Here is a 13,580-nt window from a genome sequence, read left to right on the forward strand (position 1 = left end):
AAATACGAAAAAAAAAGAAGTTAGTAATCAATTGGTTGGCTGCAACACGATCCAGGCTGCACGTAATCGTTTCTCCTATCATATTTATCATATTCCATATGTTATGTATCGATTTGTTGGTGCACCAAATGTGCACGATATCGTGAGAACGTTCACAGAAGAAGTTCACCGAAATAAGAGATGCATTGTAAGGATCGAATCGAAAAATCGAAGAAATGGCAATTTCCTTTCGAGTTATTAATGGGATATGGATTAACGAACAGAAGGAACCTTCAGGAAATTATAAGCGCCTCCGACGTACGCAAAACTGCAAATAATCGAGGAGAACCTCTACTATGAACGGTTAAAATCAATGTAATGTATCTGCGGAGAAAGTACTACTGCAGAATGGAAATCGAGAAGTCCTACACAGTCCTTCAGAAACAAATCATATCAGATTGAGAAGAGAATCCTAAGCGCCACACAAAACTTGCTGCGCTTCTCCTCAACGTGGTCCACGATCCGGAAAAAGACGTCAACTCTCTCGGATCACTCATTCATTGTGCTTAAATGGCACAGAGAACTGAGAATCCACGGAACCTTATGGGTTAAGCTACACCGGACACCTCCGCGAATTATGTCGATGCTGATGTGAACCGTTCGCCGAACTTCGTGACGTCACGACCGCTGGGCTTTCGTCCTGGGACCGGAATGAGAAACGGAGCACGTTTACTACAGCGCATCCCGAATCTTAGTTTACTAAGGTATTTACTGAGTAGCTACTGATTTAGGTTCTAGATGAACACTCAAAATACCGTAATCATTGGTTTTTGTTGGCATCGTTACAGCTTAAGATGATACTCCATTTTGCGTGGATCACTCTAGTTAATTACCATGTTGAGGTAGGAACCACGGAAGTGAACGAGGGGGGATGATGTCATTTAAGCTTTTCGTTTCGCTCATATGCTACCCTTCGTTTATTTATGTCATCATCAGAATATATTCCAAAGTTGTCGTGTTATTTTTTTCCTACGGTAATATAAAAGGTAGCATTTGTCATATCAACACTAGCATATGTTTTCATTCGCAATGAAGTTGTCTCATTTTTTTCCGGATCAGACGCTGCCGATTTCTTCCCTACAATTGATCTTTGTTTCCTCCTAATGGTTCCTCGTAATAGTGGTTAGCCCTGGTTCAAGAATAGGAGAGTTAGTGAGTCCTTCCGCCTGAATTCTCCCCCACCCGTTCATCCAGCGACCCTGACGGAGTTCAGTTCGTCAGGGGTTATGTTGCTCACTCAAACCCTGGTGGTAATCGTTTCTCTACTGTCGCATTCTGAATTCGGGAGAAAGATCTCCCGTGAGGATTTCTCGCATTCTGTAGAAAGAGAATAACTTGTCATCCCACCTCACAAAATGCTATAAAGGACCAACCTTGCTGTACAAAACTTAGGCGAAACTCTAGTGAGCTGCACTTTTATGAGTGTTCTCAAGTATATGACCACTACGAATGAGTAAGGTAAGTAACGGTGTCGAGTAATATATAGTCGGATTAAAACGACATAAAGCATGGACAGTTGCGCAAGCGGCTGCGCTCGCTCGAAGCGGTGCGGTGGAGCGCAGCGGTTGGAATCGAGGTGGGACCATGGCGAACTGCAGAGATGGGCAGCGGTGGCGAGGATCCTTACACGATTGCAACCGCTGCGCTCCACGCGCCACCTCGGGCGCAGCCGTTTGCGCAACTGTCCGTGCTTCATGTGGTTTTGACCCTGTATATCAGGCGAAGCAGTCCAAACGTTCTCTGTCTGGAACTTCGGGATAATTCTGTCTTTGCTTCCTAATAATGTGTTTAGGTGTTTTGCTAGTAACCTTTATTACCTTGATCTTTCGGTTTTTTCGCTGTCTTCAGAGGCCTAAGTGGAGGTTGACTGGAACAACAACGTTTATTTCGTTAGGTGCGACACTATTCTGGATCATCGTTAAAGGTGAAGACGGCGAAAGAGTGGAAACGTCCGTCTTATAAAGGTCCCATCAAAAATCCTAAAGATTTCATATAGAGACTAATAGGGAACATCTGGCAAAGCTTCGTCCACGACGCTTTCTGTCTGTTCGTGCAACGAAACGCCAGCTTACACTCTTCGTAAACCGACTACCGATCAAGGAATGCTGATGTTTACATTCGAAGAGCTTGAAAACCGCGTATTTACACCATACTCAAACAACAACTGGCTTGGAAAAATAGGACGAGTTGGTGTCGAGGGCGGGACGGGCACGGAGTTTGTATCGGTCAAACGTTGAAAAAACCGTGCCCCACTTCTCCACAACACATATCGCCGCACCCTTTTTGTAGTTCGGGGGAGGTAGTAATCAATGAAAAATAACGTTTTGCTATTACTATCCTTTTTAAAGTGTTTTAAAATGCTTAGATGCGCTTTCAAAAAGAACAGGATATCGATAACATGCAGAGAAATTTCAGGAAGAATTGTCCTAGAGAATCGCCTGAGAAGACTCTTCGTCATGAACTAGAATGAAATTCTTGGGTGATACATCTAAATAAAAATAGTCCTTTGTCTAAACAAAAAAAAATTAGAGATTCTGCAGTTTGTTACGTTGGTAATGAAATGCAGTTCTCGTCAAGGCATTTAAAAATAATCGAAATACTATCCGGTATCCGGTAGGACCTCTCATCAACCTCAAGGCTTAAAGGCATCACTCCACGAATCTGAGGTGGTGCAGATTTCAGGTGGAGTATTCGTATACGGGATGGGAGACTATGGAGAGGGGGGTGATTCCGTCCATTTCTTCCTAATTCCCGTAAAAAACGGACCGAAAGATGCGGCGCCGCACAAGGCTGGCGCGCTCCAGTCGAACTCCTTGTAGAAAATAGTGTGCCAGAAGGCCTGAAGCCGTATATTCCGGGCCGTTTTTTACGGCAATTAGGAAGAAATGGACGGAATCACCCCCCCCCCCCCCTCTCCATATTTTCCTATCCCGTATACGACTACTCCACTTGAAATCTGCACCACCTCAGATTCTTATAGTGCTGCCTTTAACTTGTAAGCTGGGTTGTAGTAAATTTTAAGTTCGAAACTCCATATTTCCAACGTCACACTATAGGTGCTAAGGCAGTTAGGATAGGAAGGCGAGAAAAGACAACAACACTGCTCTAATGGAACTGTACTCGAACAGCACTTGGAGCACAAAAATGCACAAGCAAGAAATCGTTCTTAATTGTTAAAAGCATTACCCCACGAATCTGGGGCGGTGCGGGTTCCTGGAGGGTTAGGCCTATACGGGTCGTAGGTTATGGGGAAGAGGGTGATTCCGTCCATTTCTTTCTAGTTGCCGTAAAAAACGGCCAGGAAAATGCACAGTGCACAAGGCTGGCGCGCCCCAATCGAACTCGTCGTAGAAAATAGCGCCCCGAAACGCTCGAAGCTGCATCTTCCGGGCCGTTTTTGCGGCAATTAGGGAGAAATGGACGGAATCACCCTCTTTGTCAGAATCTATGACCTCGTATAGGCATAACCCACCTGAAGTCACACCATCCCAGATTCGTGGGGTGCCTTTAAGTCACCAGGGGTCCGATTGAGTTAGTTATTTACTTCCAGAAATAATGGCGCCACTGAGTGGCTTTCAGCTACATTTTACCCAAGTTTCGGGATCTACAGAAACACTGCAAAAAACCGGTGAAAATTAAGGAACTGAAAATTAAGGAAACGATAAGATGAATGAAGAAGAACGTGCAGTATAGGATGAAAAGTATTACTTATCCACAACAGTTTAGGAATACCACTTAAACGACGGCGAGTTATGGAAAACCTGCGCCGCTTTTGGATTAGATTAAAACGATTCCAGACGATAAACTTGTTGACGTCCGCTTAGATAAAATCCGCTTAGATGTTTTTAGTGAAGGAGTTAGGGAGGACGGATTTGACATATTTCATTAACAGCTATGATCTTTGTATAGATCGTCGTTATTCACTGTTTTGTTTATCCATATATTTTGGGATGAGTGAGAGAGAGAGTAGTCACAAGGGGTCTTTTAGGACAAAAAACATAAGCTCCCGAGCAGAAGCTATGCTATTTATGGATTTTATGGATATTGTAGAACATATTGTAAGCTCCTTAGTGAAGTTATACGTATGCATACATTGCCTTTGCGATACTTACAGAATTCTCACAATTATTGAAATTTTGATCCTAATTTCTAAATTCTGGATTTTTTCCCCTACAAAGGAATCACGTCGTGTATAATGTAACGGTAGAATATGTGACTCAATTTTTTTTTACAAATAATAGATATTAACCTGACTTGACTTCTCCCAAATCTACTCAAAATGAGAATTCTAGAAAATTTCTAGATTTCTAAAAAATGAAGAATATCTAGAAAATTAATCTTTAACAACTTTCTATGTAAAATCCATGAAATCTAATGTTCACTGTCCTTTGGATTCATGATTTACTTGAAGCCTAGGAATTTCTTGATAACTAATTGATACCAGAACACTTCTAGTTCTGCAATTCAAGATGAAGCAATGCCCGTGTTCTTTATCGTTGGATTACAGTAACCCCGGTAATCATCCACCGAAAACAAGTAGGAGAACTCAGATCCACGTTGACTGATCAATTGAGATAATCCCAATTGTGCTTAGGAGTAGAACGGAGGCGGTGAAGCGAGCAATCCTCGGATTGTGACCTTTCTTTAGATCTTGGACCTGCGCATTTCCGACATGTACACCTTTTTCGCTTTCAGCCATATTTAGCGTTTCTTCATAGAAATGATGGTCCCGAGATTGACGTCAACCAATTGACTTGGCCAAAGAAGGGATACAAGTCTGACAAGTGACAACTACGAAAAAAAAAGTGATGGTCCCGAGATTGACGTCAATCTCGGGACCATCAGATCCACGTTTTTTCGTTTTTTCCCCATAATTTAGTTCATTTTGATCTACATCATTGAATATAGACAGGAATTGATTCGAAATAACAAAATTCGTCTATTTTATTTTGAGTCCTGAAAAATTTCCACGAAAGCAACTATTCTCCTGATTACGGTTCCTTCAATGACAGTTAGCTGAGCTTCTCAATTTGTGGTTTTTTCCTCGTCACAAACTCCCTTGTTTCATTCTTCTTCTCTTCTTTTTTTTTCGGCTTTCAATGCGGAGGAATGGTTTCATGCAGACTGTTGCGAGACTAATTTCCATACATGCATCATAATTAAAGAGAGCTTTCCAGGCAGAAAAAACAGCAACAGCATAAATACGTATTTTTTCACATTATTTGGCGGTTTCATATGAATAGAACAAGAAAACTTCTGCGAAAAATTGCAGAATAGTTAAGATCGAAAGCAAAAGTGCACATTTTCCTCTGCTTCTCCTATATGACATTCAAATTAAAATCGTTCCTCTTTTTAAAAAAGTAAGATAATCACACTCATTTATAATATATTGAAACAGGTCTCCTCCGATTGGAACAAATAGGATAGGAGGAAACGTATGTGTTAAGTAGAGAAAAAGCGTTCATTGTGTTTATTGCGGCAGTCACGCCGTAGACGACCGCCTGAGGGCAACTAGAACATAAAAATTCAAGAAAAAGAAAAAAATTTCTCTTGGAAACAAATTTTAAAAATAAGTTTCTCGAGTTTAGTTGTAGAAGAAATACGTTCAGAGTTCAGGTAAACAGTAGATCCTAAAAAAAAGGACAAAAAGTATGAAGTTTCCGGCGTTAATCAATCCACTTGGGACCCTCGCCTTCACGTTCACTTCAATTCAGGGTCGGTTGAGGTTCACGAACGTGTAACTGGCCTCGACAATGACTTGCAGGGGCTAGCCGATGGGTCAAGTCAGTGTTTTTATCCTCCCGGACAAGTCTTGTACCAATATATCGACCCCGGAGAAATGAAAGATCTGGTTGGCACTAGGGCGGAGTCGAACTTCTGATCGATCGTACAGAAAGCGAAACCTCTAACCGCTACACTACACCCACCATAGATCCTAATGAATAATAAAATATTGTGCACGATAAAATAAGATAAAATATAATATGTGACAAAATAATATTAAATGAATAAAATAAAAAATAATAACAAATAATGATATGATAAAGTGATATATATAAGATTAATCAATAAATTCTAATGAATAATAATAAATTCTAACTTCTGGTACTCTCTCCCTGGCATTCATACCTTCATATGCGTGAAAATGTAGTAAAATGTAATAATAATTGTAATAATAATGTAGTAAAATAACATAAAATAAACAGGATAGCAAAATAATAAATAATAACATGGTATGATATAATATATATAATACTAATCGATTAATTCTAATAAATAATAATAAATTCTAATTTTTGATACTTTCTTCCTAGCATGTACACCTTCATATGGGTGAAAATAATCTAAGCTTAGCCCCATTTGTGTTTAGCTAAGCTAGCAGTTGTGTGCCATGGGACCTTTACTATTTCCACTCACCTCTGCCGTCCGACTCCGAGTCCCATCGCGATCGCAACCGCTGGCTCAACAGCGCCGCTTACGCAACACTGTACGCTAGGTTTCAGGCCACCGACTATATATCCTCCGTCTGCCTTTTTACCAACATAGTTATTAGTTTTTTTGTGTGTGTAGAAGTTTTCATTCTAGTAGTAGACACATTTGTGGATAGTTGCTGATGGTTCTGGATTCTGATAGGACAGTTACGATGTGATATACGGTGTTTACGGTATAGTACGAAGATCTCTTACATCCTTCTGTTTCCTGATGCAATTTTTACAACAGAAAATGGATTTCAATTGTTATGTATTGTTTTATGAGAAATTCTATTGCGTCTCAAGTACTCCTAGTCATATGTTCAAAAGTTTTTCACGATAAAGACGTCAACACATAAAAATAAGTGTATGGTAGTGTTACAAATTGAAATAATTTGTTGCAAACGTCACGTCATGTGAATTGTGAAACAAAAAAGGAACGGAAACGTCAAATTTATTCATAAATTTATATTCGTTTTTATTTTGTTCTCGAATCTTCTAAAAAAATAATAATTGCTCCGTTAATTAATTTGTTAGTGATGGTAAGTGCAACGGAAAAGAGCTGGTCACCTTACGTAAAATACATAGGTGGGATGATTCGGGATCATATCCATAAGATAAACTATGTGTAAAGTTTGGCAAGGTCAAAAAATTTCAAAGTTCCAGAATCTTTCTTTCTATTTAGATCTCTTCTCATCTTTGTAGCTTTTTTTTTTGTTTTGTTTGGAAATGTTTACAAGAAAAAATAACTTAGCCGAATCAACAAATGAAGTTAAGTGATAAAATAAATAATAAGCTGAATTGATAAAAGAGAATAAATGATAAAATAAGTACGAGAAACAATAGGATGAAGAATCGATGCTCCGGATTTGTGCGCACAGAAAATTCCTCAAAAATCGAGCACTTGATCTCTAGTACGCTTGAAACTCAATGGGAACAATTTAAAATTTTATTTTGTGAATGGAAAATACAACGAATCGCTTTTTTTCTCTGGCTGAAGAAATTTTTCAATTTCGAAGCCCTCTGTGGAAGAGAAATTCGTTGGAAAATTAATGACGTATCCACCTTTTACAATTTCAATTGCACTTATATTCGTATAATGCAATTTGATTAAAAGGACACCATTTTATTCCTCGAACAAAAATTCGAAACATTGCGTCTAATTGCGTTTAAACGCGAAACATTGCGTCATTCTTCTGATACGGAATACGGATTCGACTGCGATAATTGAAACCAAAGTGTTTGATGCTCGAAATCATGTCTGCATGCATAGCTCCGAAAGATTTTCGCTTCCGCTCATCTTCCATCCATAAACTCACCGAAAAATACAGGGAGATTTGAGAAAATCTCATTAACAACAATAAGGTCATGTTTGCCTTGGAAAAGGTGAAAGGAAAAAGCTAGGGAGGCAGCTAAAAAATCGGGAAATAACCCTGGTTGTTCTGATTCCAGGAATTTTGAGGAATTTCTCGACATTCCTCCGGTAGATTTGTACTGCTCATGGAATCAGCGGCTGATCGAAATTCGCTTCAACGGAAGGGCAGAAAAGAGTCATGGATAATTTTAGATTCTGCTTCATTCTCACATATTTAGATAAGGTATGTGGGTATTTAAAAAGCAGTTGAAAAGTTCGACTTTCAATGAACCTCGGCATAGTTGAATTTATATTATCGAGTTTGATAAGCTGTACACGAGGTTGTTAAACAAATTTATTGGCTAACGTTTCGGCTATATCGCCTTCTTCAGAGCCTGAAAGGGGGGATATTCAATCTACAATTCAAACGACCAACCTCTCCACAACTAAACTGATAGACTCCACGCCTACTTTCAATCACAAATTTAGCGACTACACTGAATGCTCACCTTATATCGGAGACGCCTAGCATGGACCGCTGACTGATCGATCACGAGGGCGAATGGTTCGAATGTCACATTCGGATCGCACAAACCATTCGAGATATGGCGCGAGTTCCCGCGTTATCGACAGACATTCACCCTTGCGGTTCATTTTAGGATTTTTGGCTTGGATCCAAAATGCCTCCAGCGATTTTCGAGCCAACGTTTTAGTTTCGTGCGCTAAGATTTGGACCCTAATTTCAAAATCGGCTCCGTCGTGTTTTTGTGTTCTATGGGCACCTAAAGGTGTCCATCCTCGTAACCTATTCTTGCCGCTCAAGTGCTCTTTGATGCGGACATACAGCGGTCGTGCCGTTTCACCGATATACTCGTCGCCACAGTTCGTGCAAGAAATCAGGTAGATTACCCCGGATCTCAAGCAGTCTCCTGATCTACCTGTGGGACAAATAATACAGTTCGGTGTTGTACAGATGGTATCGTATAAACGATTCCGAACTAATTGATGTTTCAAATTGTTCGGTGGTATTTCAACGACCGAAACGGAGCTATCCAAGTCTGCTCTCCTCAGACACCGCCTAATGGCAGCGCTCACTTCATCGGAGATGTAAGGAAAGCAAAGAGGTATCTTATCTGTGGTGGGGTTTTCCACTTGCCGTGCTCGTTCACTTCGGTATCGTCTCGTTTCAGACGTTCGGACTTCATAACCATTCGAAACAGCAATTTCGTGAGCCAAAGTTAATGATTCCTTTCTCTCCTCAGGTCCACTACAAACAGTTCTTGCCGTGCGGAACATGTTGTTAAGCACAGCTTTCTTCATGTGAAATGGATGAGCAGAAAGAAAATGAACCAAGATGTTTTTGTTACTCGGCTTACGATACCATTTCGTTTGGTACGTACCGTTTGAGATGCAAACCTGGATGTTCAGAAAAGGAAGCCAGTTATCCTGTGGTTTCTCCCTAGCAAGTTTTATGTGTTCGGACTGTCGGTTCAACAAGCCAAAATATTCGTCCATCTCCGCTTGGGTGGCGCAAATGACAAAACAATCGTCAATGTACCGAGAGTAGAACAATGGACGTAGTTCCAGAACAGGTGCTTCAATTTTGGCCATAAATGAAATAGCTAAGGTGGGAGCCAATCTCTGCCCCATAGCTAAACCTCTAAGCTGTGCAAAGTAATTCCCGGACCATCTAAAGATATTGCAATCGAGGCACGCCTTGAGAAGAACCATCAATTGGGAGATTGACAATCCGTGTAAATTGATGGTTCTTATGTTTTCTTTCAGCAGTTCGAACATAGCCTGTATCGCAGAGTCATTAGATACATTCGTATACAGGGCTTCGACGTCAAAAGACTCCATGACACAGTCTCTTGTCAGTTGTGCTGTGCGTAGGTGGTCTAGGAACATACGGGTATTTGTCAAATGGGCAGGTATATGGCTCAATACTTGTGCAAATATTGTGTTTAAGAACCACCCTATCCTATCCGTAGGACCCCCTACACTACTAATTATAGGTCTTACTTTGAATGTAGCAGGGTCAGTGGAAGCCAGATCGCTGCTGGACTGGAGTTTGTGCGTCTTGATAAGGAGATAGAGCACTGGACAGGTCGGCAGGTCAATCTTAAGGCGAGCAATTAAAGAAGGAGGAAACTCGGCGGATTTTGCTACCTTAACCCATTGCTCGTTTAAAAAACGAGATTTCTTCATGAACTCACTAACGGAGGATAAACGATATAGTGAGATATCTTGCAAATGTCTTTCTGTTATTGCAATATCCAGCTGGTGTGGAATGACCACAAACTCCCCACCTTTATCACTTGTGGATAACCTTATTTGTTTAGAACTAATCAACTCTCGAACTTCCTTAATACCTTGCTTTTGTGCAAGAGAAATGTTAGACTTAGTTCTGTTCTCACGAAATCGAGCTACCGTTTTATATACATCGTTTGCAAAGAGCCGGAATTTCGCATCTACAGCTGGGTTAGCGATTTGTTGTTTAAAGAACACACACGGGAAAGGTATCGCGAGACTTTCTCTGAGTGATCTTTGGTCTCTTTCCCTGTTGCTAAAATTAGCTTTTCTGCGGAGCCTATCTTGAACTTCATGTAGAGCACAAGTAATCTTGCGCAAAACTACAGTTGAGATGGGCTGCGATGGAGAAAAACTAGGACCCAATTCCAAAACCGACCGCGCATTCTCAGAGAGTGTGAATCCTCCTAACACGGTCACTCGAGAAACATTTGATAGGACACCCTCGTTACAAATAGTGTCGCGTTCACTCCTGCCAGGAAGGGTCATAGCATTTGGTGGTTGTGCATTGTCGCTTCGTGATTTACTCAAAAGGCAATCGAATTTTCTCTGTAGAGTTATCTTGAGGTTAGATCGAATAGAATTGCAAATCGAAATCGACCCATCCACTATTCTCTTCCAGAGACGATCTTCCAAGTATTGACCGCAATACTGCTCCTTCGACGTACACTTCTTTATCATTGCGTACATTTCGTCTCGCTTCTTCTTCAGTACAATGCGTAGGAGTTGTTGTTGAATTGCTCGTACTTGGTGGCTGTTCTCTGGTAGCCCGCACAGATTGTGTAGTCGTTTCTGCCCAATAAAGTTGGGAGTAACACTATGATGCAGGCAGCGGTTGAGAAAGTGGATTGACTGTCTAGCTGCTACGATCTTCTGTCTCAGCGACAGTGCTTCCTTCACAAGTCGATAATATTCAGCTGGCACATTACAAAGCAGTTGAAAAGTTCGACTTTCAATGAACCTCGGCATAGTTGAATTTATATTATCGAGTTTGATAAGCTGTACACGAGGTTGTTAAACAAATTTATTGGCTAACGTTTCGGCTATATCGCCTTCTTCAGAGCCTGAAAGGGGGGATATTCAATCTACAATTCAAACGACCAACCTCTCCACAACTAAACTGATAGACTCCACGCCTACTTTCAATCACAAATTTAGCGACTACACTGAATGCTCACCTTATATCGGAGACGCCTAGCATGACGCCTAGCGGAGATGGACGAATATTTTGGCTTGTTGAACCGACAGTCCGAACACATAAAACTTGCTAGGGAGAAACCACAGGATAACTGGCTTCCTTTTCTGAACATCCAGGTTTGCATCTCAAACGGTACGTACCAAACGAAATGGTATCGTAAGCCGAGTAACAAAAACATCTTGGTTCATTTTCTTTCTGCTCATCCATTTCACATGAAGAAAGCTGTGCTTAACAACATGTTCCGCACGGCAAGAACTGTTTGTAGTGGACCTGAGGAGAGAAAGGAATCATTAACTTTGGCTCACGAAATTGCTGTTTCGAATGGTTATGAAGTCCGAACGTCTGAAACGAGACGATACCGAAGTGAACGAGCACGGCAAGTGGAAAACCCCACCACAGATAAGATACCTCTTTGCTTTCCTTACATCTCCGATGAAGTGAGCGCTGCCATTAGGCGGTGTCTGAGGAGAGCAGACTTGGATAGCTCCGTTTCGGTCGTTGAAATACCACCGAACAATTTGAAACATCAATTAGTTCGGAATCGTTTATACGATACCATCTGTACAACACCGAACTGTATTATTTGTCCCACAGGTAGATCAGGAGACTGCTTGAGATCCGGGGTAATCTACCTGATTTCTTGCACGAACTGTGGCGACGAGTATATCGGTGAAACGGCACGACCGCTGTATGTCCGCATCAAAGAGCACTTGAGCGGCAAGAATAGGTTACGAGGATGGACACCTTTAGGTGCCCATAGAACACAAAAACACGACGGAGCCGATTTTGAAATTAGGGTCCAAATCTTAGCGCACGAAACTAAAACGTTGGCTCGAAAATCGCTGGAGGCATTTTGGATCCAAGCCAAAAATCCTAAAATGAACCGCAAGGGTGAATGTCTGTCGATAACGCGGGAACTCGCGCCATATCTCGAATGGTTTGTGCGATCCGAATGTGACATTCGAACCATTCGCCCTCGTGATCGATCAGTCAGCGGTCCATGCTAGGCGTCTCCGATATAAGGTGAGCATTCAGTGTAGTCGCTAAATTTGTGATTGAAAGTAGGCGTGGAGTCTATCAGTTTAGTTGTGGAGAGGTTGGTCGTTTGAATTGTAGATTGAATATCCCCCCTTTCAGGCTCTGAAGAAGGCGATATAGCCGAAACGTTAGCCAATAAATTTGTTTAACAACCTCGTGTACAGCTTATCAAACTCGATAATATGTGGGTATTTATCAATTTATTAATTTATCCGACTAAGCAACTCTTTACATCCAGAAGACCAATGAGTTGAGAATTATACATATTCTACGAAGCAACTCTTTACACTCAGAAGATTAACGAGTTGAGAATAATTTTTTAAAAATAAAAAAAGGCATGAATAATTTAATAATTTAGTGATAATTTTTATGTAGATAATGATGATGATTTTGATCTGGTTGAAAAATGTGAAAATTGAGAAATAGCCGCCGGATCGGCTATAATTAAGCAAAATGAAAAACAAACGATAGCCAGGAAAAGGAAGATTAAAAAGACATAGAAAAATTAGGTGGTCCTTGCAGACAAAGGTAGTTTCCCTTAATAATCAACTAATTTTTTTAAAGGTTCCTTATTTCAGACCATATTCCGGAGGATCTTCCGAGGAAACTTGCGTAGAAATATTCCCAAAATGTCAGTAAAATTTCTCAAATAATTATTATGTTTGAAAATACTTCTTACCAGAACGCAAAACGATTTATTTGCGAGGGAATTGGAGAAATGCAGGTCGTACATATCTGTTATCGTATTTTTGTCAAACTAAAACAAATTGTCAACAAATAACTCTGGTCACAGTAACGGGTAATAGATCAGTAGACCGGTCACACACAGGAGTGGTAAAAATACAGTAATATTCATCTTTTTCCTTACATTCCTGTATTCTTCTGGTTTTTTTCAACAGGAACAGTGCTCGTGAATATTTTTCTTAGTCCAAGCTTTTGAAAAAAAAAATGCAGTTTTCGAAGAAATTCCCGTTGCCGGCTATCCGCCACTGGTATATAGAGTTAAAAGTTGTATCACGCTGAAAACACGATACGATGGATATAAATCCAAGAATCAGAAGCTGGAGAAACACCCACGGTATCAATTTATCCGACGAAGCAACTCTTTACACCCAGAGGACTAACGAATTGGGAATGCATGAAATGGATTAATGGTGGAATTATTCGAAAA

General features: G+C 40.7%; 2 protein-coding genes across 4 annotated transcripts; one reads left to right on the plus strand and one right to left on the minus strand.

Annotated features, from left to right (window-relative positions):
* Window positions 1-8,388: 8,388 nt before the first annotated feature.
* Window positions 8,389-11,142, minus strand: RB195_007748 (uncharacterized protein; the record flags this gene model as incomplete). Of its 2 annotated transcripts, none has more annotated exons than XM_064181544.1 (1): window positions 8,389-11,142. In XM_064181544.1, the coding sequence occupies one exon, from the start codon at window positions 11,140-11,142 to the stop codon at window positions 8,389-8,391; it is 2,754 nt and encodes a 917-aa protein (XP_064038327.1). The 2 variants fall into 2 exon arrangements, with proteins under 2 accessions (XP_064038327.1, XP_064038328.1); XM_064181545.1 differs by having other exon boundaries at window positions 8,389-10,662.
* Window positions 11,143-11,388: 246 nt separating this feature from the next.
* Window positions 11,389-12,378, plus strand: RB195_007749 (uncharacterized protein; the record flags this gene model as incomplete). Of its 2 annotated transcripts, none has more annotated exons than XM_064181547.1 (1): window positions 11,389-12,378. In XM_064181547.1, one exon carries the CDS (start codon window positions 11,389-11,391, stop codon window positions 12,376-12,378), a length of 990 nt encoding a protein of 329 aa, XP_064038329.1. The 2 variants fall into 2 exon arrangements, with proteins under 2 accessions (XP_064038329.1, XP_064038330.1); XM_064181546.1 differs by having other exon boundaries at window positions 11,584-12,378.
* Between the last annotated feature and the right edge of the window lie 1,202 nt (window positions 12,379-13,580).

Source organism: Necator americanus, chromosome I (genome assembly GCF_031761385.1).
Source record: "Necator americanus strain Aroian chromosome I, whole genome shotgun sequence".
NCBI lineage: Eukaryota > Metazoa > Nematoda > Chromadorea > Rhabditida > Ancylostomatidae > Necator > Necator americanus.